Genomic DNA, 23500 nt, shown 5'->3' on the forward strand with positions numbered 1-23500 from the left:
CTAAGAATATGCAGAATCTGGACCTCCTGCTAATCAGCTCATGATATCCGTTTCTACTGATGATAAAGCGCTAATTCGTGTTTTATTAGCAGATGAAATGCTTCTGCAAACGGTTAATATGATAACAAGAAAAAACAAATGTTCGTTTAATCTTAACAAGCAAGACTTTAATGCGCAGCCATATCCAAATTAAAGACTGTTTTTAGGTCCCCAGAGTGTTCTTCTTGGATTATTTGCACCAATAGGCCTACTAATAAAATTGCCATATAATGTAGGAGTTCTGATCACTCCGTATCAATTCCTTCTAGTTAGGCTAATATCTTATCAAGTGTGGTGTCCTTCAGGGTTCGGTGTTAGGCTCTATTTTACTCTGCAACTCCACAAACAATTTTTTAGCATTAACAAGAGAGTAGCTCCTGTGTTCTCATCGAGGAAAGGGGGGAGCAAGAGGGGGGCTCCGCTTCCAAGGAGTCAAGGGGAACGGACTATTCTTCAGGGGAAAGGGTTGTATGAACATTTGTGAAAAAAAAACTAAATGTGTTTTCAAGATATCTGAAAACTTGTTTTGGGAAATCACTATATAATGGATAATAGCACGTTTTCTTCAAGTGGTAGTTAAAAAAGTTACCATTTAGCAAAAGAGCTACTTGATTAAGTTCAAATATTGTACAATGCATAATAAACAATAAACATTGGTGCTTGAGTTTTAGCAACATTATAAGCAATGAGTTGCTGCAGACAAAAGTAATGTAGTGTAAACAAGCTTTTGGATGGGTGAAAGTGAATGTTTCACCCATGAAGAATGATAAATCCGTTTTGCTTCTGCTTCCTTAAAGAGACTTCACTACTGATAGTTACAAGCATTCACGCACAGAGTGTGGGAGCGTGGTATATTAGTGTCCGTTCTTCTTTTAAAATCGTAAGATTTTTGTCATTTTTTTCTATGGTTTCTTGTTGTCCGTGTTCTTTTTTTTAAATTTGTGCTCTATTTGAAATTTTGGACCGCTCCAAAGTTTATTTCTGCATACATTTCTTTTTACAAGGTTTAACTTCTGCCTTGAAGATTGTCGTATCCTCCTAAGCTTTTGTTAATCCTTTCAGGTAGCAAATGCTTGTAGTTGTAAAAAGTGTAGTTGATTACGAATACAATCCTTGTAGCTGTAAAGGAGCAGGAAGTAAATTGTAATTTATCGTTGTTTATTCGCTGAGAACTATTCTTTAAAGATATAATAAAAATTTGGTTTATTGGCTCCGACTTCTCTTCGATCGACACTGCAAATGCATCAAAAAAAATATTATGCCAAATGTATTATTGAGCATTTTTGCAAGCTATTGATGTGGTTTTTTTTTGTAGTAGAAAATTTAAATTTGTACTTCTGTGTTGATGGGGTATACAACCCAGAAAGGTCTTTTTCTTTGATTCACATCTAAAATACCCCTTTCACAGAAATCGTGTGTCTTTCGTATTTATTCATATTCATTAATATGCTCAAACTTAATGTACTCAAAGCAAACTAGTACATTCGCTGAACAAGCAGCTATCCAATTTCTGGGAATATCCTAGAAAACTACTCGTTTCATATAAAAATGGGACATAAGTTTTATAAATTATATATATATATATATATATATATATATATATATATATATATATATATATATATATATATATATATATATATATATATATATATATATATATATATATATATATATATGTATATACACGATATATTCACACACAAAGCTTACACTGTCTTTGTTAATTTTATTTGCACCTAGCATTACACTTAAGTAGTTCGAAATGTGGAAACTGTACTCCTTTAGTCTGCTTTCAATCTCTTTAGTTATAACGTAAATAAAAAGATATAATCCATTTTTTTTTTTTTAATAATGAACATTACGTTTGTGGGGCAAGTCAGTGCCCCTAAAACCACAATTATTAGCTAATTCTGGGCCGAAAAAATTCTCATTGAAAGGACTGTATTGGCAATATTGCGGCAGAAACCACAGATTAATTCAAACTACCAAAGGATGCCAATTGAAAGGGGAAAATTGACACCACGAGTTTGAAAATTACTTTCCCATTTGTATCTTCGTCTAAAAGACGAAATCTAGAAAAATTACGCAAAAAGTTTCTCTTCTGTAAATCAGGGTATCGGGGGGGAGGGGTGATACACGTTTCCAAAGGGAGGGGGATACACTGAATATAGTTTTTATGTCTAAAATTCTCTTCATCAAGCAAAGCTTAATTTCCTTGTGCTGCATGTTCAAACTGATAACAATAGAAAAAGAGGATAGATTGGTACCGCTTATATGCGCACACAAAATTTCTAAATAATGAGAAAAATAGACATATATTGTTCAAATTAACTTTATCCTGTTCGCAGAAAACACTTCGCACAACATAATGATGCAGAGATAAATGTCCCAGAGATAGCACTGGGGTTGTGTGAAATGCAACTAATTTCGGTACTTGTATGATGTACCCTCTACAGCTCAAGTCGTTCACACATTGACGCACTTTAAACCGGTATTTTCGCTATTTTCAACTAGATATTCAAATTAAAATTAAAACAATTTAATAATTCCTGGTGTGGATCCCCCCACCAACTTCTTTAACCCAAATACAACCGTATGACCTATCCAGCTATAGTCCAAATAGTACTACAAAAAAAGAGTCTTTTTTCTTTTTCAATGATTTCTCTTTCATTCAGGAAATAGTATTCCCTGTAAATCTACCTTTAATTCTTCAATGACGCCATTTCCGTTTTATTTGCGCACGCAGACGGTGTATTCATATTCAGTTTTGAAATTTTCAAAACAAAAAAATATAATCTTGAACCGAAAGATTTTAGGAAGTAAAAGGACCTTATATATCAGGAAAACAAATTTGACAAACATTAGGAATTGCAAGGGACCCCGGTTTTTCTTCTTTTTTTTTATGTTAAAAACGAAAATGGATTAAAAAAAAAAATTATCTACTCGAAGTTAAGAGCGGAGTTGAAACTTAAAACAAGCAACAGTTTTAATGCTTTTTTATAAACTGAAGTTTTCTCCTAGTTCTTGAAGGGTGGGTGACTATCCCCCCACCCCCACAAATAAAAAACATCACAGAGTATTAATAATATTGAAATATGGGTAATATTTGGGAGGTAAAACCTCTCTTTGTTTCATGTTCTATTTTAATGTACTTGTCTCTAATACATATTTGTATTTGTCTGGCTTGACAATTTGTTATCCAAACTCCATTCTAATCAGCCATTATAACACATACTGCAATTATAGACGTCTCCAAAGTTGATTTCACGTTATATTTTATGAAAAACCAGATGTTCAATATTATAATCTCAGCCAAAATAAAATCAAAGTTTTGACCTTTTCCCAAACGGATTATTGATCACTTCTGTATTACACATTATCCGTTGTTATTTTTATAGAATTTTATAAATAACAGTTTAAAACTTGGCATGTTTATCTAATTAGTTATCTAATTACATATTATTATGCAAGCACAAGTAGTCTATTTTATCACATATCCTGTGTTTGTATTAATTCTATTATCAATAAACTATTGGAAGTCATTCCTAATTTTTTTTTTTCACGAGTCCTTGAAAGATTGTTTTTTTCACTAAAACATCCTCACTAGCTATGGTTTTATTGATTGCTTGATTTCTTTGCTATGGCTCCTTTCTCCCAAAAATAAATGATAGTAATCTTGTATTTACAATCATTGTCATTCTGGATAGCTTACCCTTGCGACTCCTAAGTCATCTACTATGTATATATTGAAAGGGATCGAACCAGTTAGATTTATTCCTAAAAAACTTTATAATGTGGTGCCACACGAGACTCCTTATGAGCGATTATTATTAAATACCGGTAGTAATTTATAATTCTCACGATATTTTTTTATAGGTACGATTATGGGTATGAAAACGGATACTATGAAAAAGCTCACGATACGTCAAATGATATTACTGGATACAATGGTGTATCAGATACAGACTATGGGTACGATCCAGGAGGATATATTTATTATCAAAATGGCTGCTATAACGGTGAATATGATGAAAGTGCTTATTACGAATATGAAAATTATGAAATGCAATACGAGTCTTCCACTGGAGTACAAAATGAAAATGTTCGTTGGGAGGGTGATGGTGCAGAGAGCTATTATTATGACGAAAACACTGAATATTATCAGCAGTGGTACACATATGGTGGTGAAGGTGATTACCAATATGATTGTGATAAACATAATGATTATCGGACGTATGACTGTAAAGACCAATATTACACCAAAACGGAATATCCGGGCCCCAGTGAGGCTAAAACAGATGAAAAACAGGCTGATAACTATTTTTATTCGAACTATGATTATAAATATAACGACAATGAACTGCTTGCAGAAACTGACTGGAGTGGCCACCCAAAAGAAGAAACTATTCAGACAAAAGAATTAGACGAAGAAATTTTGCAACTTGAATATGCATTAGAGAAAGAGAAAATCAATCAAGAACTTAAAATTGTCAAAGAAAAGGAACAGAAAAGAGCTGAAGGGCTTAAAAAGAAGGTACGCGAAGAAAAAGAAAGAGACAAGACAAGAAAAGAGGAAGTAGAAGTTGATAAGAAGAAGCTAGAGGAACAACGAGAAAAACAAATGCAGGAAGAACTAGAGTTCTTTATTCGTGAAAATGAAAGGCGGAGGCAGCTAGAATTGCAAAGAATTAAAGAAGAGGCAAAGGCAAGGGAAATAGCTGAAAAGGAGCAAGAACAGACATTAATTAAACAAAGGCGAAAATCATTCGAGCGACAAACAACTTTTGAGAGCAACTCTTCCTTTGAACGAATGGCATCAATAGACGAAAGTCCTGAAATTGTAATATTAGACCATAAAAATAAAACTGAAAGTCAGCAAAAGCATTCCTATAGTTCCTGTAATTATAATGAAGACTGGCAAGCCATGGATATCCCAAGGTATGAAACTAAAATTGATCATACTGATAAATGCTTCAATGTAGAATCTAAAAGCAGCGAAAGGGAGAAAATTTACTCAAGAGAACCGAGTCAGGAAGATGATTGGTATAGTGAATATTCATCGCCAAGAAATCAAAGTTTCGATGATGAAAGAGTGTTTGACCAAATTGATCCAGTTCTTGACAATAAACTTGGAATGAGAGAAAAGGAACAAACAATAGACCAGGAGGTAAGTGTTTCAGTTGTTAAAATATCAAGCAGTAGTTAGCTAAGGCTTCGTGCAATAGAATTTTTTTTTATAGCTATGCAAATGTCGTAAGACGGAATTAAAATATAGATGATGAAATAAATATTATTTAAATGCTTGAAAAGTTGCATTTGAAACGACTTATCAGAAAATTAAATTGTTTTTTTTTTCAACTGAATGGAAGAAAAAACTTTGAAACTTAAAACGAACAGAAATTATTACGCATATGAGGGGGGCTCTAGACAATTAAAAGATTCTCTAGACAATTGAATCTCAGTGAAAACTTACCATGGAAAACTACCCTTAACATCTCCACATGTAAAATTGAGCCGGCAAAGGGAAAGTATGACAAATAAAAGCAATTTTGTATAGGGACCCTGCATTATTCCCCTGCATAAAATTTTCCCTGAAAACTTTCCTCCCAATAGAAAATTCTCCAATGGAAAATCCCCCAAGTATAAAATCTCCCCTCCACCGAAAAATGTATGCATAATTCTCTGTAACAAATATCATATGTAAGCGATGGGCAAATTTCATGACTCAAAAACCTTTCGCCAGGAACAGTGGGGGGCCCTGCTATCACCAAAGACATATTAATTGGACCATTCAAATATGCTCAACAAAACTGTTGTCTCAAAATTATGATCAGACGGCTTTGGGGGAAAATGGCATGTGAAGGGGGTTAGATACCGGTCATTCTCTTTTGTCCCTTAAAAAATGCACTAGAACCTTAGATTTCCCGTTTGGATGAGACCTTTTCTGATATTCTAGGAACATCGGTTCAATACAATTACCGGTGGGAAAAACAAACATACAAAACAACCAATAAACACGCATCCGTAATCTTTCTTCTGGCAAAATTACAAAATTCCACATTTTTGCATATGGAAGCTGGAAACCTCTACAGAGTAGGGCTCTCTGATACGCTGAATCTAATAGTGGATTTTCATTATATTCCTTGACTCTTAGGTGTCTCCTTCCTTTTCAAAAACTAAATAAAAAAACAAGTTTTTTCTACTGAAAGTAAGGAGCGACATTAAAACTGAAAACGAACAGAAATTATTCCGTAAATGAAAAGAGCTATTCCTTCCTCAACGCGTCGATCTTTACGTTAAAGTTTTTTTATTATTTTGAAAAATAAGGCTCTGAGAAAGAGACAAACTTTAGCGTAAAGGGTGAGCCGTTGAGGAGGGGACAGCTCCTTTCGTATACGAAATAATTTATGTTTGTTTAAGTTTTAATGTCCTTCCGCACTTTCAGTAGAAAAAAACTTGCTATTTAATTTCTGATTGTTTTCTAAACAATGCCAGGAAATCTGACTCCACCTCCACGGAGAAACCCCTCACCATTAAAAATCCTCTTTACAATTCAGTCCCGGTGAACATTTACCCCGGACAATTACTCTTAAACACTCCGCACGTAAAATTGAGACGGAAAAGAGAAACCAAGAAACATAAATGTGTTTTTGAATTAACATCAAGTAGCTGTGAGCATCAAGCCATGGCTAATTATAGAAATGCCATAACAGATAATCCGATTGAGTGAGAGGTAAATCTGGCATAAGCCCTTATTTGGATTGTTTAAAAAATATGTCAGTACATTTGTTAATAGATAAGTCTATCTATCATCCGTCCATGCGTCGTTCCTAGGTCAGAAGAACTAAGGTAGTTAGCCATAGAAACTATAGTTTTCCAAATGTTTGGTTAAATGGCACGGGTAAACGGCGGGAGTAATTATGACTCTCTTAGTGGGCCAATACTTCTTTGTTAGCTTTTAGAAAGCCATGCCCACCTAGAGTCTCAGGTAGGTTGACCAAGAATTAAAAACTGACATAGGACCGTTAGATTGCCTGGAATGAGAGGTAAACAAGGTACGCCTACTTATGGTCTTTTGTATAAGAATTATGCTTAAGAGTTTTGGCAAATTCTCCCAGTATTTAGTTTCCCCTGACAAGTTCACTCCCTGAAAACTTCCCTACCGATGGAAAATTCCCCTTAGAAAAACCCCCAGCAGAAAATTTGTCCCCGCCCTACCCGAAAATGTATGCATGCATCCCAATAACAAATACTATGCATAAACAATGGGCAAATTTGCTAACTTAAAGACCTTTCCCCTGGGGCTGTAGGGGGGGGGTCATGTTATACCCAAAGGCATAGTTAGTGGACCTTTCAACTATGATGAACAAAATGGCTATCTCAAAATTTTGATCGGAAAATTTTGGGAAAAGTGGCAGGGGAGGTGGCCTAACTACTTTCCAAATTTTTTAGTCAATTAAAAAAGGCACTAGAACTTTTAATTTCCATTGGAATGAGCACTCTTCTGATATTCTAGGACCACTGGGTTGATGCGATCACCTCACCCCTGGGATAAAACACGCTAGTGTTCTCTGATACGTTTGATCTGATGGTGTGATTTTCATTAAGATTCTATGACTTTTGGGTGTTTCCCCCTTTTTTCGAAAATCAGGAAAATTTTATCTCTTGGGGTCGAATTCCTTCTTTAACCGTTTTCAGTTTCGGCTACTATTCAGCCGGGTCACTCCTTACTTACAGTTATTTACCACGAACTGTTTGAACCGTTTTTCTTTTGGTTGTTATTACGTATTTTAGAAAGTTGACCCTAGGAAGTTATTATCACATAAAAATCATTGTTAAGAAGCTGCTTAAGATAATATTAAATGCTAAGATTGGCTGAAAAATAACACAAACAAATTATTGTTTATATCGGCCATTATTTAACAAAATTCTGACTTTAGCACAAAGAGCGAGGTACTGAGGATGGGAAGAAACCCCCTCATATACGTAATATGAGGGTGTTCGCCCTCTCGTCAATACCTTGCTCTTTATGCTAAAGTATAAATTTTGTTCCAGTTCTTTGAGAATGCCCCCTGAATCCCAAAACCCGTTTAATTAGAATAAATAGATCTTTCGAAATTACTAAAAATGCCTTGGCGTAAAGAGCGAGATATTGACGAGGGGGCGAACTCCCTCATTTACGTAATAATTTGTGTTCGTTGTAGGTTTTAATGCTGCTCCTTACTTTAAGCTGAAAAACTTATTTATTAAAATTTAATTTCTGATTGTTTTTTAAATAATGCTGGAAAATCCAGCACCACCTTCATGGAAAGTCGCTTCCCCCATTAAAAATTCCTCCATGGAAAGATCCTTCAACGTAACCCTCTCTCCCCGATCCCCTCCTTTTGTACCTCTATTTATATCAAAATTCCCTTTTTAACAGTTTCGGTTACTAATGAGCCGAGTCGCTCCTTACTTACAGTTCGTTATCACGAACTGTCTGATCAGGAAAATTTTCTCAGACTCTTAGCCTTTGGTGGATAACACTGAACTTCATGATCTTATATATTTGGAATCGTTCTAATAAGGCAATTCTTTTGATATATCTATTAGTATCAAAATTCCGATTTTTGAAGTTTCAGTTCCTATTAAGCGGCGTCACTCGTTACTTATAGTTCGTTACCACGAACTGTTTGAAAAGGCTATTGTAAAAAGCTAAAATGAAGGAAGACGCCTAGTCAGTTGTAACTTAATTCATAGCAAACTATTTTTGGGGGGCTTAAAATTTTATTAGATTGGAGAAGAGAATAATTACATGGAAAAAATTTGTCGTTAAGTTACACACCCCAATGATAAGTGCATCCAGACTTTAATGCAGGTCAAACACGTGTGTAAGGTTTTATTGAGGGAAGGGCACGATAGTTAGGGGAGTACAGTTTAAAAAAATAGCCCAATTATGCCGAAAGTATAAATTTAGGATGAACAAAAAATTGCGTTTACTTGTTGTAGAATCGAACCCTTTTTCAATATTTTCTACTCAATTGTCGATTACGCTCCTTCAGTACCAAAGAAATATTTTCATGTACTCAGCATGCATTGATGGCGTAAAATAATGTACCGCATGTAGAAGACCTTTTGATATGTGTCACATACACACACAGTTTCAGAGACAATGCTTTAGCGATTTGTACAGTAAAGAGTTATGTGCATTCCAGTTATGTACATTTTTTCTTAGCCATTTTGCATGGACGGGATAGTTTTGGAAACTTGGAAGGGATTCATTTGGCTGGAACGTTTCAGTGTCTTTTTAAGAGTCAAAAGTAATTGAGCGGCAGCTAGACCTCCTGCCGTGCTTTTTTTGCTACCGACCCTCTCCCCGATAATCCCCACGAGATCGAATCAGAATTTGACATTGGCATTTTCAGAATTGCTGTTCCAATAAAAATGCCTCTGGAGGATAGTATAGCCTCACAGCACCAGTGGCAATGACCATAAATTAATGAAGGTCGTCAACCTTTTTGGATTGCATAGTAGATTCAAAATGGTTGCTTGTTTGATGCTATGAGTCTTATTCGCTCTTAAGTTTCAGAGTTCACTCCTTGGCTTAAGGGATATACACAGTCTATTGAGAAGCGATGTTAATGGGCTTGAAACTTACATCCTTATGTCCTTCTGGTATAGGGAGCCTGTTTCTAAAGTAAAACTATAAAAACACTGGTTTCCTCAAATATGGACGAAAAAATTCCTCAAAAAGACAAAAAAAAAAAAATGAGTGGCTTAAGATTTAACCCCGTATCCAGAGAACCCTTATGCCCAATGAAAAAAATGAAAAGTTTTGGTTCACTTGGAAATACAAAGGTTTAGAACAAGGACTCCCTCCCAAAGGAACTCAAGAAAGACCACTTTCGTTTTGATCGGCATAAAACTTATATTACAAGGCCTTGGGACAAGGAGCCCTAATCAATGATTCCCCTATCCTTGAATTTTACAGGCTTTCCCAAATATCCCAGAAACAACTCCATTCTTCCCAATTTCCTCCAAAAATTAACGTTCGCAAATGGAAGAACTTTAACACAAAGCTCAATTCTTGACTCCCATTGATGTTGATTTATAAGGGGATTTCAGAGAAGTCAGTTGTTCTTTTTTTTGGGGGGGGGGGAAGAGTTCATGGAAGTTCGTAAAAATCATGTGGCAGTGGACGCATTGACCTCAATGAGCATAAATGAGTTCTATGCTAGACATTTTTTTCGAAAATCGGGCCTGAAATAATCGAAAATCGAGCCCGAAATAAATCGTTTTTATTTTTAGCTCCAGTACAGGCACCCAAAATATGGGGTCGGGGAACAGTAATTTTTTCCAATTGCAAGAAATAATCATTGCCCAAGGGGACCGAATATTTCTTTGACAGGAAAATGGGTGTTAGAGGATCCGGATATGAACCACAAAACTCACTTCCCCTGATTATTTTGAAAGTATAGCTCCAAGCCCCTGGGCCAAAGTGAGGTTAATGCGATGAAAGAAAATAGTTCGAGGCCGCTGTCATCCAGGAATGGGCAAAAATAAGTCTGCTACGCTGTTGGAAAATATTCATTGATCTAGCAATGGTGGATCAGAAGGAAATGCTTGGGGAGCCAATTGGACCTAAAATTTTACCTGAGGGAGGGATCAGAAGAGGGAAGGTATAAGATGTTTCGTCTGATCCATCTAAAGGTTTAGAATCATGAGTTCCTATTGATTTTAGAGCCGTTTCACGGTTAAATAGCAAGATAAATAAACAGACACTAAGCATGTCAGGGTTATCAAATCTGCCAAATATCAAGACTGGCTCAGCAGATTGATTTCAAGGGAATGTTGGAGAGGTGAAGCTGATCACAGATTTTGGCTAGGAGGGAAGTAGCCACGGTAGAAATGGGCAAAAAATTAATTTTTCTAAAAGTCCTGGATCATAAAATCATGTACACAGGAAGACAAAGAAGAAACTGGGACCAACAGGAAATCCAGAAATGTCGTGGAATCCTTAAGTGGAATCAACATTGTAGGGCTTTCGGAACATAAAGAGGGACGAATGGATCAAGAAATGAGGACGCTTAGAAGACACTAAATCTCTTTTGTGCATGACATCTAAGTTGGGTTAGAGATAGGCTCAGATTTGAGGCTATAGATTGGAACTTTGGAACTTGAAATACATATGTGGTGAAGTTACTACGGAAATAGAAAAAAGACTACGTGAACCAATTTTATTATATTCTATAAAAACAGCTCATCTGAAATTTCTCAAGAGCTGCTACCTCTACTAACAACTCACTGGAGCAACAAGCTACCTGAGGCCAACAAAGCTACGCATATTGCTCCTCCATCCCAACCTACTTTATCTTTACAGCATCTCAAGAGGATCACATTTCTTAAATATTTCTTTACGATATCCTCCCATCCCATTCAGGGAAGAAACTTAGGAGGGTATCTCAGGAACCCTCAGGGAGGGTTTTCAGGAACAGCTAGGGGAAAAAGTTGATCTGCATGCTTGTGGATGGGACCAAAGGTGACAAAAAAATTGTCTCAAAACTGCTTAAAAGTTTATTCGCAGTAACTCACTTTAGGACTTTTTTGTGCAATTTATTATCAAAAATATTTTCTCAATATGATATACGACCTTACAGTAATACTTGACATTCAACCGGCTTTCGAAGTTACCTAGCCTGTGCTAATGCGGATAGTTGTATATTATTTGTTTACCTTTCGCATTATTTGTGAATTTTCTCAGCATTATAGGTATTTTAATTGAAGCTTAATTACTTCAAGTTAATTTCAAATTTGTGAGAATTGGCCTATTATAAGAATTAAAGTAAAAAAAGAATTAAAGTAAAACATTTTTTATATAATGTTTTGTAAGAAGAAAGTTGAAACCGAGATACAATTGCAGGAAAAGATATAGAGGAAAATGAAAAAGTTTGTGATACCTTGGATGTGAAGGAAAATTTGTTTTGTAAGGAAGAATTAGCGACATTACTAAAAGGATTAAAAATAATAAGGCTCCAGGTGCGGATAGTGTGGTAAATGAGTTTCTTAAATATCATGGCTCTGAGGTTAGAAAATTAAATAGTAAAAAAACAAGTTTTTTTAGCTGAAAGTAAGGAGCGACAGTAAAACTTAAAACGAACAGAAATTACTTCGTATATGAAAGGAGCTGCTTCCTCATCAATGCCCCGCTCTTTACGCTAAAGTTTGACTCTTTCTCTCAACTCTGCTTTTTAAACAGTAAAAAAATTTGGCGTAAAGAGCGGGGCGTTGATGAGGAAGCAACCCCTTTCATATACGAAGTAATTTCTCTTCGTTTTAAGTTATAATGTCGCTCCTTACTTTCAGCTAAAAAAACATTTTTTTTTTTTATTTAATTTCTGAACGTTTTTGAATCAATGCATGTTTTGATTTTGGCTCTCCGCAGAGGCATAATTAACACGAAATATGCAAGTTTTTTTTGGCTAAATGGCTTTCTAATAGTTTTGATCGAATGATTTTGAGAAAAAAAAGGAACGGTGGAGGAAGCCTAGTTGCCCTGCGATTTTTTGGTTGCTTAAAAAGGGAACTAGAACTTTTAATTTTTTACGAATGTTTTTATTAGTAAAAGATAAACGTAACTTAAAATTAGCTTACGTAACGAACTTTTGTAATCTAATGTTTTTACATATTACACATATGTTTATATATTTATTATGTTTATGTATATATATATATTTGTTTATTACATATATCAGGGGTTCACTCCCTCGTCAGTACCTCGCTCTTTAAACTAAAGATTAAATTTTGTCCCAATTCATTAAGAATGACCCCTGAATCACAAAAGCCGTAGAATAAATAGTTGAAATAACTAAAAACACTTTACCGTAAAGAGCAAGGTATTAGGAGGAGGTGAGCCCCTCATATGCGTAATAACTTCTGTTCGTTTTAATTTTTGATGCTGCTCCTTACTTCCAGCTGAAAAAAACTTTTCATATTTATTTTTTTTTTTTTTTAGTAATGCTTGAAAATCCTGCGATCCCGTCATGGAAATTTTCTTCCCCATGACAAATTCCTCGATGGAAAGTTCCCCCAACATATCCCCCTCTTGTCAACCCCTCCCCCAACCAAAAAATCCCCCTGGAAACGTATGTACACTTCCCAATAAGCATTACTATATGTACTGGTCAAAGTCTGTAACTTGTAGCCCCTCCCACAGGGACTTTGGGGAAGTAAGTCGTCCCCAAAGACATAGTCATAAGGTTTTTGGACTACGCTGAATAAAATGGCAATCTCAGAATTTTGATCCGTTGACTTTGGGAAAACAATTAGCGCAGGAGGGGGCCTAGGTACCCTCCAATTTTTTTGGTCACCCAAAAAGAGCACTTGAACTTTTCATTTCCGTTAGAATGAGCCCTCTTGCAAGATTCTAAGACCACTGGGTCGATACGATCACCCCTGGGAAGTAGAAAAACAAAACGAAAAACAAACAAACGAACAAATAAACACGCATCCGTGAAATAGAAAAACAAAAAAAAACATACAAACAAACAAATAAACACGCATCCGTGATCTGCCTTCTGGCAAAAAATACAAAATTCCACATTTTTGTAGATAGGAGCTTCTACAATAGGGTTCTCTAATAACTTCTACAATAAACTTCTACAATAGGGTTCTCTAATAGGCTTAATCTGATGGTGTGATTTTCGTTAAGATTGTATGACTTTTAGGGGGTGTTTCCCCCTACTTTCTAAATTAGGGCAAATTTTCTCAGGCTCGTAACTTTTGATGGGTAAGACTAAACTTGATGAAACTTGTATATTTAAAATCAGCATTAAAATGCGATTCTTTTGATGAAGCTATTGGTATCAAAATTCCATCTTTTAGAGTATTGGTAACTATTGAGCCGGGTAGCTCCTTACTGCAGTTCGTTACCACTAACTGTTTGATAAGTTACTGAAGATTATGAGTACGATTTTTGAAAAAGGGGAAGTGCCTGTCGATTTTAGGTTAACCTTAATTAAACCACTGCATAAGAATGGTGATAAGAGTGAATGTCGTAATTATCGAGGCAAAAAGGCATTAGTTTGGTCTCTCTAGGTAGCAAATTACTTAGTAAAATGACACTTTTTGGACAGAGATGCTGTAGACAAAGTTTTAAGTGAAGAACAGTGTGATTTTAGAAAAGGTAGAGAATGTGTCGATCAAATTTTCACTCCTAGGTTAATAATTGAAACGAGCCTTAGTTATCAAACACCGTTGGTCCTTAGTTTATAGATTGTGAGCTAGCGTTCGATTCTATTGATAGAGAAGCTTTAGCAAAGGTATTTTCCTTCAAGGTATACCAGACAAATACCTTAAAGTTATTAGTGCTATGTACGAGAATAATACTGCTGCGGTTAAGGTAGGAAATAATGTCAGCAAATCTACAACGGAAATGAGCTAGTTTTGTATTGAATCAAGAGATAAGCAGGGTTTTCTTCCATCCCTCAATATATGGATATGGGAGAACACGGAATAAAATGGGGAGGAAAAACTCTTCTTGACTTAGATTATGCTGACTAAAACATCCTAGATGAAAATGTTAGCAAAATGAATTAACTTTTAGAGGTTTTGTGAGTTCAGGGTGATAGAATAAATTTGAAAATTTACGTTAAGAAGACTAGGTCACTAAGGCTAGGAATAAGTGAAGGTGAAAAGGTGACGTTGGGTAACGAAAAGATTGATCAGGTGGGCAGCTTCGCTTACCTTGGTAGTATTATTAATAAAGACGGTGGGAGTAGTGAAGATGTTAAAAGTAGAATAGCCAAGGCTCAGGGTGTTTTTTTCACAGTAAAAAAAAGTTAGGAAGAATAGGAAGATAAGTCTGCCAACCAAGACCAGAATATTGGAAGGTACAGTCATGACAGTGGGCAAATATGGCTCTGAATTGAGGGCACTCGAAAAAGCGGATGAAAATTTATTAGATGTTTTCCAGAGAAATTGCCTATGGATTGTTCTGGGTACCTTGCTGACTGATTTTATTTCAAACAGCAGGCTGTACGGAAAATGTGGTTCAACCCCACTTTCTAGGGCTATAATGAAAGCAAGGTTGAGATAGCTAGGGCACGTTCTGCGGATGAAGGATGACAAATTGCTGAAGATTGTAGTTTTCGGCCAACCGTCTAGGGCTAGACAGAAAGCAGGTCGTCCTCGGCTGGGGTGGGAAGATGTCATAAAGAAAGATTTAAAGGAAATGAGAACTTCCTGGGAGGATGTAAAGAGGGGGGCTTTGAATAGATTGGGATGGAAGACGAGCGTACGTAGCTGTGTTGGCCTCATGTGGCTTGGTGCTGCGGTGAGTTGTTAGTAGTAGTAGCAGTAGTTTTGCAAGAATAGCATGTTAAAAGAATGCGACGACTGAAAATAAGAATGCAAATTATAATTATGAATATACGTTTTTTTAGTGAGTATATTTTTTTAGTAATTTTTTACCCCTTTGGGTGAAACCCTGCCTTTCATTGCTAATGATCTTTTATTTAACAGTACGCAATAGATTATGTTAGAATATATGAAATTGCCAAGCATTAAGCTAAGACATGTGACATAACTTCAAATTGGTTGAACTTCAATCTTTTTATGGTAAATTGGTTCAGTGAAAGGAAAATAATGGATTTTCAGGGCTAGTAGTCAAAGTAGTAGCTGTTCTCAAAAAATAAAATTGGTACTCATTTTCCTTGTTAACTTAGAGACGTTTATTTTAGCCAATTATAAAACAAATATTAATATTTAAAATCTCGATAAAATTTTAGAACTAAAAAAATAACAACTGCACCTTTTTTTCCATTGTAACTTGATACCATCTAGATTTGGCATATGCTTTAAACTGACGAACAAATTTGTTCCTATATAATCAATATTCTGTTAAATGTTGACTTTTAAAGATTGGCATCTCAAAAGATTGACCTGAACATGAGGGTATTAGAGGCTATTTAAATTTTCAGAATCATCATGTGTTTCTAAATTCTAAAAGTGAGGTCCATCTAGTTTGACCCCCTAATTCTTTATTTTTTATTTAGGCTGTCAAAATTGTACTCGTTAGGCTACAGGTATTTCATTTGATCTTCAAAAAAACTAATAACTTTTCGTACTTTTCAGAATTCCCAGGTTAGAGATCCTTGTCCAAACGGCAGTGAAGAAATAAAAGGAAAGCAAAAGAGCGTGTCTTTTGAGGATGAAGTGCAAACAGAAAAAGATGAAAAATTGATGGAAACAGCAGAGCCGGTTCACAGAGTAACCGAAAAAATGACAGCTAGGCAGCGTTGGTTATGGGCTTTCAACAAGATATGCAATCAAGTAAATGTAAGTGAACATATATGTTACTTTATGAAATTGGAAGGGGAAATCATTTTCATAATTTCAAATTTAAATAATCGATTAAGTTCGATGCAGTATTTACTGTATTCTGAGGGACAAGCTTGTTCCTTTTTCCTTGTCCTAGGAAGAGAAATTCTTTGCCTGAATGTGGAGTCACAGTGGATCTTTCACGAGTTTTCCTACCTGAAACTAATTTTCGCTTTCGAACAGGACTTGTTATGAATTTTGGAAATTCATGTCCTAGGGCTTAGGAACGTGTTCAAGGGCTTAGAGACAGTAGATCATCTAAATTTATTTATTTAAGTCCGAACGTTGTGGTATATTGGCAGAGAGTCAAACTCATTTTCAAAATATCTCCAAAACAGTCGAATTTGGTAGACCTGGACACTGTTTTTATATTCAAAGGAGGTAGTACCACCTTGAGTAATATGCTCTTAATTGATTTTAGAACTGGATCCTTCTTTTTAGTGTTGAATCTAGAGGCAGAATCTTCAATGTCTGGTTATTTTCCCCTAATGCTGTTTTTATCCATGTTGTTTTTAGCTGTTTTTATCAATGCTGTTTGTCATTAGCCAAATGATGACATTCTGTTCTCAGCCGCTTAAATGTTGAGGTTTTTGGTATGAAATGGACGATGATTTGACATTTTTATGGAAGATTTTTCTGTAGTACTCTATCGCTACATGTGTACACGTATTCACTGCAATAAATATGGGTTTCCATCCTATACCAATGCTGGGGGCTGGCTTAATGGTGCCTTTGACTCGGAGGACTTCTAAATAGTTAGAAATCTTTAAAAGAAAAATAAGTCATGGAAACAAGATTAAGTCTAGATATAGAAGAGAAGACTATTAAAACCAAAATAAGTATACTGCAAGCTACAGCAATGAAAGCGATCAAACGCGGCTTTTCGATCTGAGCCCTTCGAAATTTGAGGAAGCGGCAGTATATGTATTTCTGCGAATTTACATGGCAATTCTTTGGCTCTCGGTAGAAACGACCGTTTCTACCGAGAAAAAAAAATGTGGGTTATTCCAACTTTCTTGAGCTATAATGAAGGATGGTTCAAGCAATACAAAAAGTAAAACATCCTTGAATGGGGTGAGAGAAAGTAAAAAAAATCCAAGGAAATAGGAGCTTCAAGACTCAAATCTTAAATAGGCTAGGGAAGAGGAGGAGCCTGGGTAGTGGTTTGGCCTCAGGTGGCTTGATGATACGTTAAAAGCCTTATGTAGTCATAAGTTTTGTTAAAAAAATCAACTATTTATTTATTCTACAGTAATAAAGCTCTGCAATATAAACCACACAAACGAAAAAAATGTCACCTTTCCGCTTGTCATGCTATCAAGGCAAGGTAAACCAAGAGGCTTATAAAAACGTAGGCGGTCACCCCTCATCTGAAAAAAAATCTTAGGATGCTTATGAGATTCTCTGCATTTTTTTAAAGTTATCATTCAATTGGCCGGTTTTGCTGCTCTTACAGTTACAGCCCTCCTTCTCTCTGAAATAAATTTAAAACCACTTTTGAATGTTTAGATTGACTAACTGACATTGACAGCTGTTTTGGAGTTTCTTTAAAAAAGCTATTGGGTTGCAATTAAGCTCATCGGGGGGGGGGGGTACAGGTAAATTCAAGAAAAAACACGGTAAAACGCATGAGGATTCACACACTTGGGCTTAAGAAAGCACCTTCTCTAATGTATTAGATCCCTGTTTTAGTTTTTTCAAAAGCTGCGAGGTCTTAAAACACATAGGGAAGATAGGGACAATTTCAAGATAAAAAGTGCCAAAACCCATCAAAATTCATATCTTTGGGCTTAGGAAAAAACATTTCCTTTGATTTCAACTAATACAGGCTAGAATTTTTTAGAAAGAACAATTTTCAACTAATATTTAAAGTCGTGATAGCAAATGCAAAGTCTTCTATGTCCAAGAAGGCTAGTTCTTAACCTTCTCTCAGGGATTTTATTTTTATAAATTATAACTTTGCATTTTATGCGCAGAGATTAAGCCAAAAATAAAAAAAAAGACCAAAATTTTAATAATTCACACTAATTTTTTTTGTATACACGTGCGAAATAAAGGAATCAAATACAAACAAAATAGGTACAAATAGCCACAATATTAGGGTAGGGGTAGGTAAAGGGATTACTCACGATCTTGGGGTGACCCAAGATCGTGAAATTCGATCTTGGGGTGACCCAAGATCGAATTTTGATTCAGCATTTGTCAATGCTGAATCAAAATTAATGAAAAAAAGTTTTTCTGCAGGAACTAAATAGTGAAGTTGAAGCTTAAAACGAACATAAATTATTTCTTAACTGCCTACTTAATATATAAGGATGGAACTAGTGCAAATAAACCAACTGACGGCATTTCCCTATGTTTGCATGATTATAAGAAACTAGCGCTTTACTGAAAACACAAAACGATACAGAAGTTTTGGTACAGTAAAAGAAAACCGATTAAGACTTTTTAGAGCATGAAAGTAAAGCATTTTAGGATTGCTGCTTTATTTTCGTTTAGTTAAGTATCATTTCTTCACAATGAGCTCAGTCCAATGATTGGCTATCGTTTTGGTTCTGAAAAAGGACATTTCATGATTATTTTGTGTCCGAACTGAAACTGTTTTGGCAGTATTGGGACCACAGACAAGCTTTAGAATTATTATCAAACAGTTCGTGGTAACGAACTGTAATAAGGAGCGACCCGGCTCAATAGTAATCGAAACTCTATTAAACGGAATTTTTATTTCAATAGTTACACCAAAAGAATTGCATTTTAATGCTGATTTTAAATACATAAGTTTCATTCAGTTTAGATTTACCCATCAAAAGTTACGAGCCTGAGAAATCTTGTCTTATTTTAGAAAATAGGGGAAACAACCCTTAAAAGTCATAAAGTCTTAACGAAAATCACACCATCAGATTCAGCGTATCAGAGAATCCTACAGCCGAAGTTTCAAGTTCCTATCTACAAAATGGGGAATTTTGCATGTTTTGCCACGATTAATATCACGGATGCGTCTTTATTTGTTTTTCTTTTCCCAGGGGTGATCGTATCGACCCATTGGTCCTATAATGTCGTGTGAGGGCTCATTCTAACGGAAATTAAAAGTTCTAGTACCCTTTTTAAGTGACCGAAAAATTGGAGGGCACTTAGGCCCCCTCCCACGCACTTTTTTTTCTCGAATTCACCGGATCAAAATTCTGAGATATCCATTCCTATCAGCATAGTCGAAAAACCTAATAACTATGTCTTTGGGGATGACTTACTCCCCCAAAGTTCCTGTGGGAGGGGCTGCAAGTTACAAACTTTGACCAGTGTTTACACATAAGGTAATGATTATTGGGAAGTGTACAGACACTTTCAGGGGGATTTTTTGGTTGGGGGAGGGATTGAAGGGAGGGCATTATGCGGGGGGAACTTTCCACAGAGGAATTTGTCATGGGGGAAGAAAATTTCCAGGAAGGGGGAGCAGGATTTCTTAGTATTTTTCAAAGAACAATGAAAAAATAAATATGAAAATTTTCTTTCAACTGTAAGTAAGGGGCAGCATTAAAACTTAAAACGAACAGAAATTATTAGGCATATGAGGGGTTTACCTCCTCCTAATACCCTGCTCTTTACTTTAAAGTAATTTTATTCATTTCAACTATTTATTCTACGGCCTTTGTGATTCTGGGGCCATTCTTAAGGAATTGGGACAAATTTTAAGCTTTAGTGTAAAGAGCGAGGTAGTGACGAGGAGGTGAACCCCCTCATATACGTAATAAAAACATTCGAATATATAAGTTTGTTACGTAAGTTAATTCTTAAGCTCCCTATATTTTTACTAATAAAAGCGTTCATAGAAAATTAAGAGTTCTATTTGCCTTTTTAAATAACCAAAAAATTGGAGGGAAACTAGGCCTACTCCCTATGAGAAAGTCATTTAGCCATAAAAATAAATTAATATACAAATTTCGTTTTAATTATTCATGTGCGGAGAGCCAAAATCAAAACATGCATTTATTCAAAAACGTGCAGAAATTAAATAAAAAAAACAAGTTTTGTTAACTAAAAGTAAGGAGCAATATTAAAACTTAAAACGAACAGAAATTACTCCGTATATGAAAGGTGCTGCTCCCTCCTCAACGCCCCGCTCTTCACGCTAAAGCTTTTTACTGTTTTAAAAAGTAGAGTTGAGAGAAAGAGTCAAACTTTAGTGTAAAGAGCGGGGAGTTCAGGAGGGAGCAGCCCCTTTCACACACGGAGTAATTTCTGTTTTAATATTGTTTTAATATTGCTCCTTACTTTCAGTTAAAAAACTTGTTTTTTTTTATTTAATCAAAATTTGAAGTTATCCGTTTTATTGAGAAAGTAACCGAGTTTCCGGAGTTCATATTATGGTTTTATTGTTCTTCATTTCGAGTAATACTAAAGCGTGTTCTTTACAATTTAAAATTGAATATTACTCACTCTTGGCATTAGAGCTGATGAGAAAAAGGTGCTACCTGACAAATTAATCCATTATTTTTGCATTCTGTTCAATGATTCGCTGTTATTAAAATGATATTTATTTTTATACTAAGGTTTTTAAAATGGTTTTAGTCATATATAATGGAAGTTACTGTTATCACAGTTGGTGATAACAGTATGAAAAGTATTGTAGGATAGTTAGTTGTTTTCAGGCTACGTGCTTATTTTTTATTCCTAACTTAAAGATCTTTTACCGGGCACTATGGGGGGGGGGTATGATATCTTAAAAGGCATAGTTATTCGTCCTTTTAACTATGCGGAACAAAAAGGATATCTAAAAAATTTTATCCGACGATTTTGAGACAACGAGCGTAAGAGAGGGCCTAGTTGCCATCCAATTTTTTTTGGTCCCTTAAAAAGGGCACTAAGGATTTTTATTTCCGTTCAAATGAGCTCTTTCTCGATATACTAGGACCACTATATTGATATGATCACCCCTGAAAAACAAAACATAAAAAAAAACCAACAAATAAACACGCATCCGTGATCTTTCTTCTTGCAAAAAATACAAAATTCCACATTTTTAAAGATAGGAGCTTGAAACCTCTACAGTAGGGCTCTCTGATCTCCTGAATCTGATTTAGTGATTTTCATTGGGATTCTATGATTTTTATGGGTGTTTCCCTCCGACGATTTTATCCGACGATTTTGAGAGAACGAGCGTAAGAGAGGGCCTAGTTGCCATCCAATTTTTTTTGGTCCCTTAAAAAGGGCACTAAGGATTTTTATTTCCGTTCAAATGAGCTCTTTCTCGATATACTAGGACCACTATATTGATATGATCACCCCTGAAAAACAAAACATAAAAAAAAACAACAAATAAACACGCATCCGTGATCTTTCTTCTTGCAAAAAATACAAAATTCCACATTTTTGCAGATAGGAGCTTGAAACCTCTACAGTAGGGTTCTCTGATATGCTGAATCTGATTTAGTGATTTTCATTGGGATTCTATGATTTTTATGGGTGTTTCCCTCTTTTTTCAAAAAGAACATACATTTTCTTAGGATTCTAACTTTTGATGAGTAAGACTAAACTTAAAGAAACTTATATATTTGAAATTAGCATAAAAAGCTGATTCTTTTGGTATATTTATTGGTATGAAAATTCCTTTTTTTAGAGTTCCGGTTACTGTTGAACCGGGTCGCTCCTTAATAATAGTTACCTCGAACTGTTTGGCTAAATAAAAAAACAAGTGTTTCAAGTGAAAGTAAGGAGCAATATTAAAACTTAAAACGGACAGAAATTATTACGTATGTGAGGGGGATTAAATTTACCGGTGAAAATTTACTCTGAACAATTACCCTTAACATCTCCACGGGTAAAATTGAGTGGGTACAGAGAAAGTAAGACAAATAAAAAACATTGTATAAGAATTCTGGCAAATTCTCAAAAGGTAAAACTTGCTTGAAAAATTCACCCCCGAAAAATTTCCTTCCCATGGACAATTGTTCCCGTGGAATATCTCTCCAGCAGAAAATTATACCCCTGACCTTACCCAAAAAATATCTCCATACTTCCCGAAAACAAATACTATACGTAAGCAATGGGTAAATTTAACACTTGATTATTTTTCTACTGTGACTGTGGGGGGGGGGGTAAGTTAACTCCAAAAGCATAGTTATTGCGTCTTACAGCTATCCTGAACAAAATGGCTATCTCAAAATTTTGATGGGACAATTTTGAGGGGAAAGGCTTGGGAGGAGGCCTTGTTGCCCTCCAATGTTTTTGGTCACTTAGAAGAGTACTAAAACATTCAATTTACGTTCTAAAGAGCCTTCTCTCGATATTCTAGGATTATTGGGCCTATAAGATCATTCCAGGGATAGAAAATTAGCCAAATTTTCTCAGCTTCGTAGCCTTTCACGGGAAACACTAAACTTAGCCTAATGAGTCTTCAATATTTGGAATTAGCATAATAACATTTTTTGAATAAGATTTGCAATTCTTTGGATATATCTATTGGTATCAAAATCTCTTTTCTTAGAGTTTTGGAAATTATGGAGCCAATTCTCTTCTTACTTACAGTTTGTTACCAAGAATTGTTTAATAAACGTATAGAAATGGCTTGAAAAGCAAGATAGTGTGTATTACCCAAAAGAGGATGTGCCAAATAAATCTAGGAACTTAATCCAATTTGAAATATCGTCAAAGGCATCATCGTTTTTTACAGTCACTGAATTTTAAATTACTGAATGCTCAATTATGCTTTTTTATTATCAAATTGATCATAAATTTACGTTGCGCATATAAAAAAAAAAAAAAAAAAAATACTTGAATGGTCTTCATAGGGAATAGTGAAGCTGCCGCAGAATGGACCCCATTTTTGTCCCGTGTCTCAAAATATACCGCAGTACACCCCATTTTGGACCTGAGGGTGGCTCATGGGTCATAGGAAACCACAGTATGAAAAAAAAACAAAAAACATTGCAGCTAATGCCGGAAAAACACGATTAAAATCGCAAATATAGAGTTGAACACCGTCAATTGTTTGGTAAAAAAAAGAAAGAAAAAAAATACTCTTTGAGCTACAAATTTAGATCCAAAATGAAAAAAAAAAACAAACGTTTTAGTATAAACCACGCTCTCCTTCTAGAAACAAAACACA

The 23500-nt window shown here is 35.3% G+C and overlaps 1 protein-coding gene across 1 annotated transcript in view; it reads left to right on the top strand.

Moving 5' to 3' along the window:
- Positions 1-23500, top strand: part of LOC136031216 (protein unc-13 homolog B-like) — a 467059-nt gene that overhangs the window by 86028 nt on the left and 357531 nt on the right. Inside the window, exons 10-11 of the mRNA XM_065710597.1 lie at positions 3919-5209; positions 16153-16356. Of these exons, the coding sequence (XP_065566669.1) occupies positions 3919-5209; positions 16153-16356 (1495 nt within the window). The remainder of the gene's footprint in view (positions 1-3918; positions 5210-16152; positions 16357-23500) is intronic.

The sequence above is a fragment of the Artemia franciscana genome, chromosome 9, assembly GCF_032884065.1.
Source record: "Artemia franciscana chromosome 9, ASM3288406v1, whole genome shotgun sequence".
Lineage (NCBI taxonomy): Eukaryota > Metazoa > Arthropoda > Branchiopoda > Anostraca > Artemiidae > Artemia > Artemia franciscana.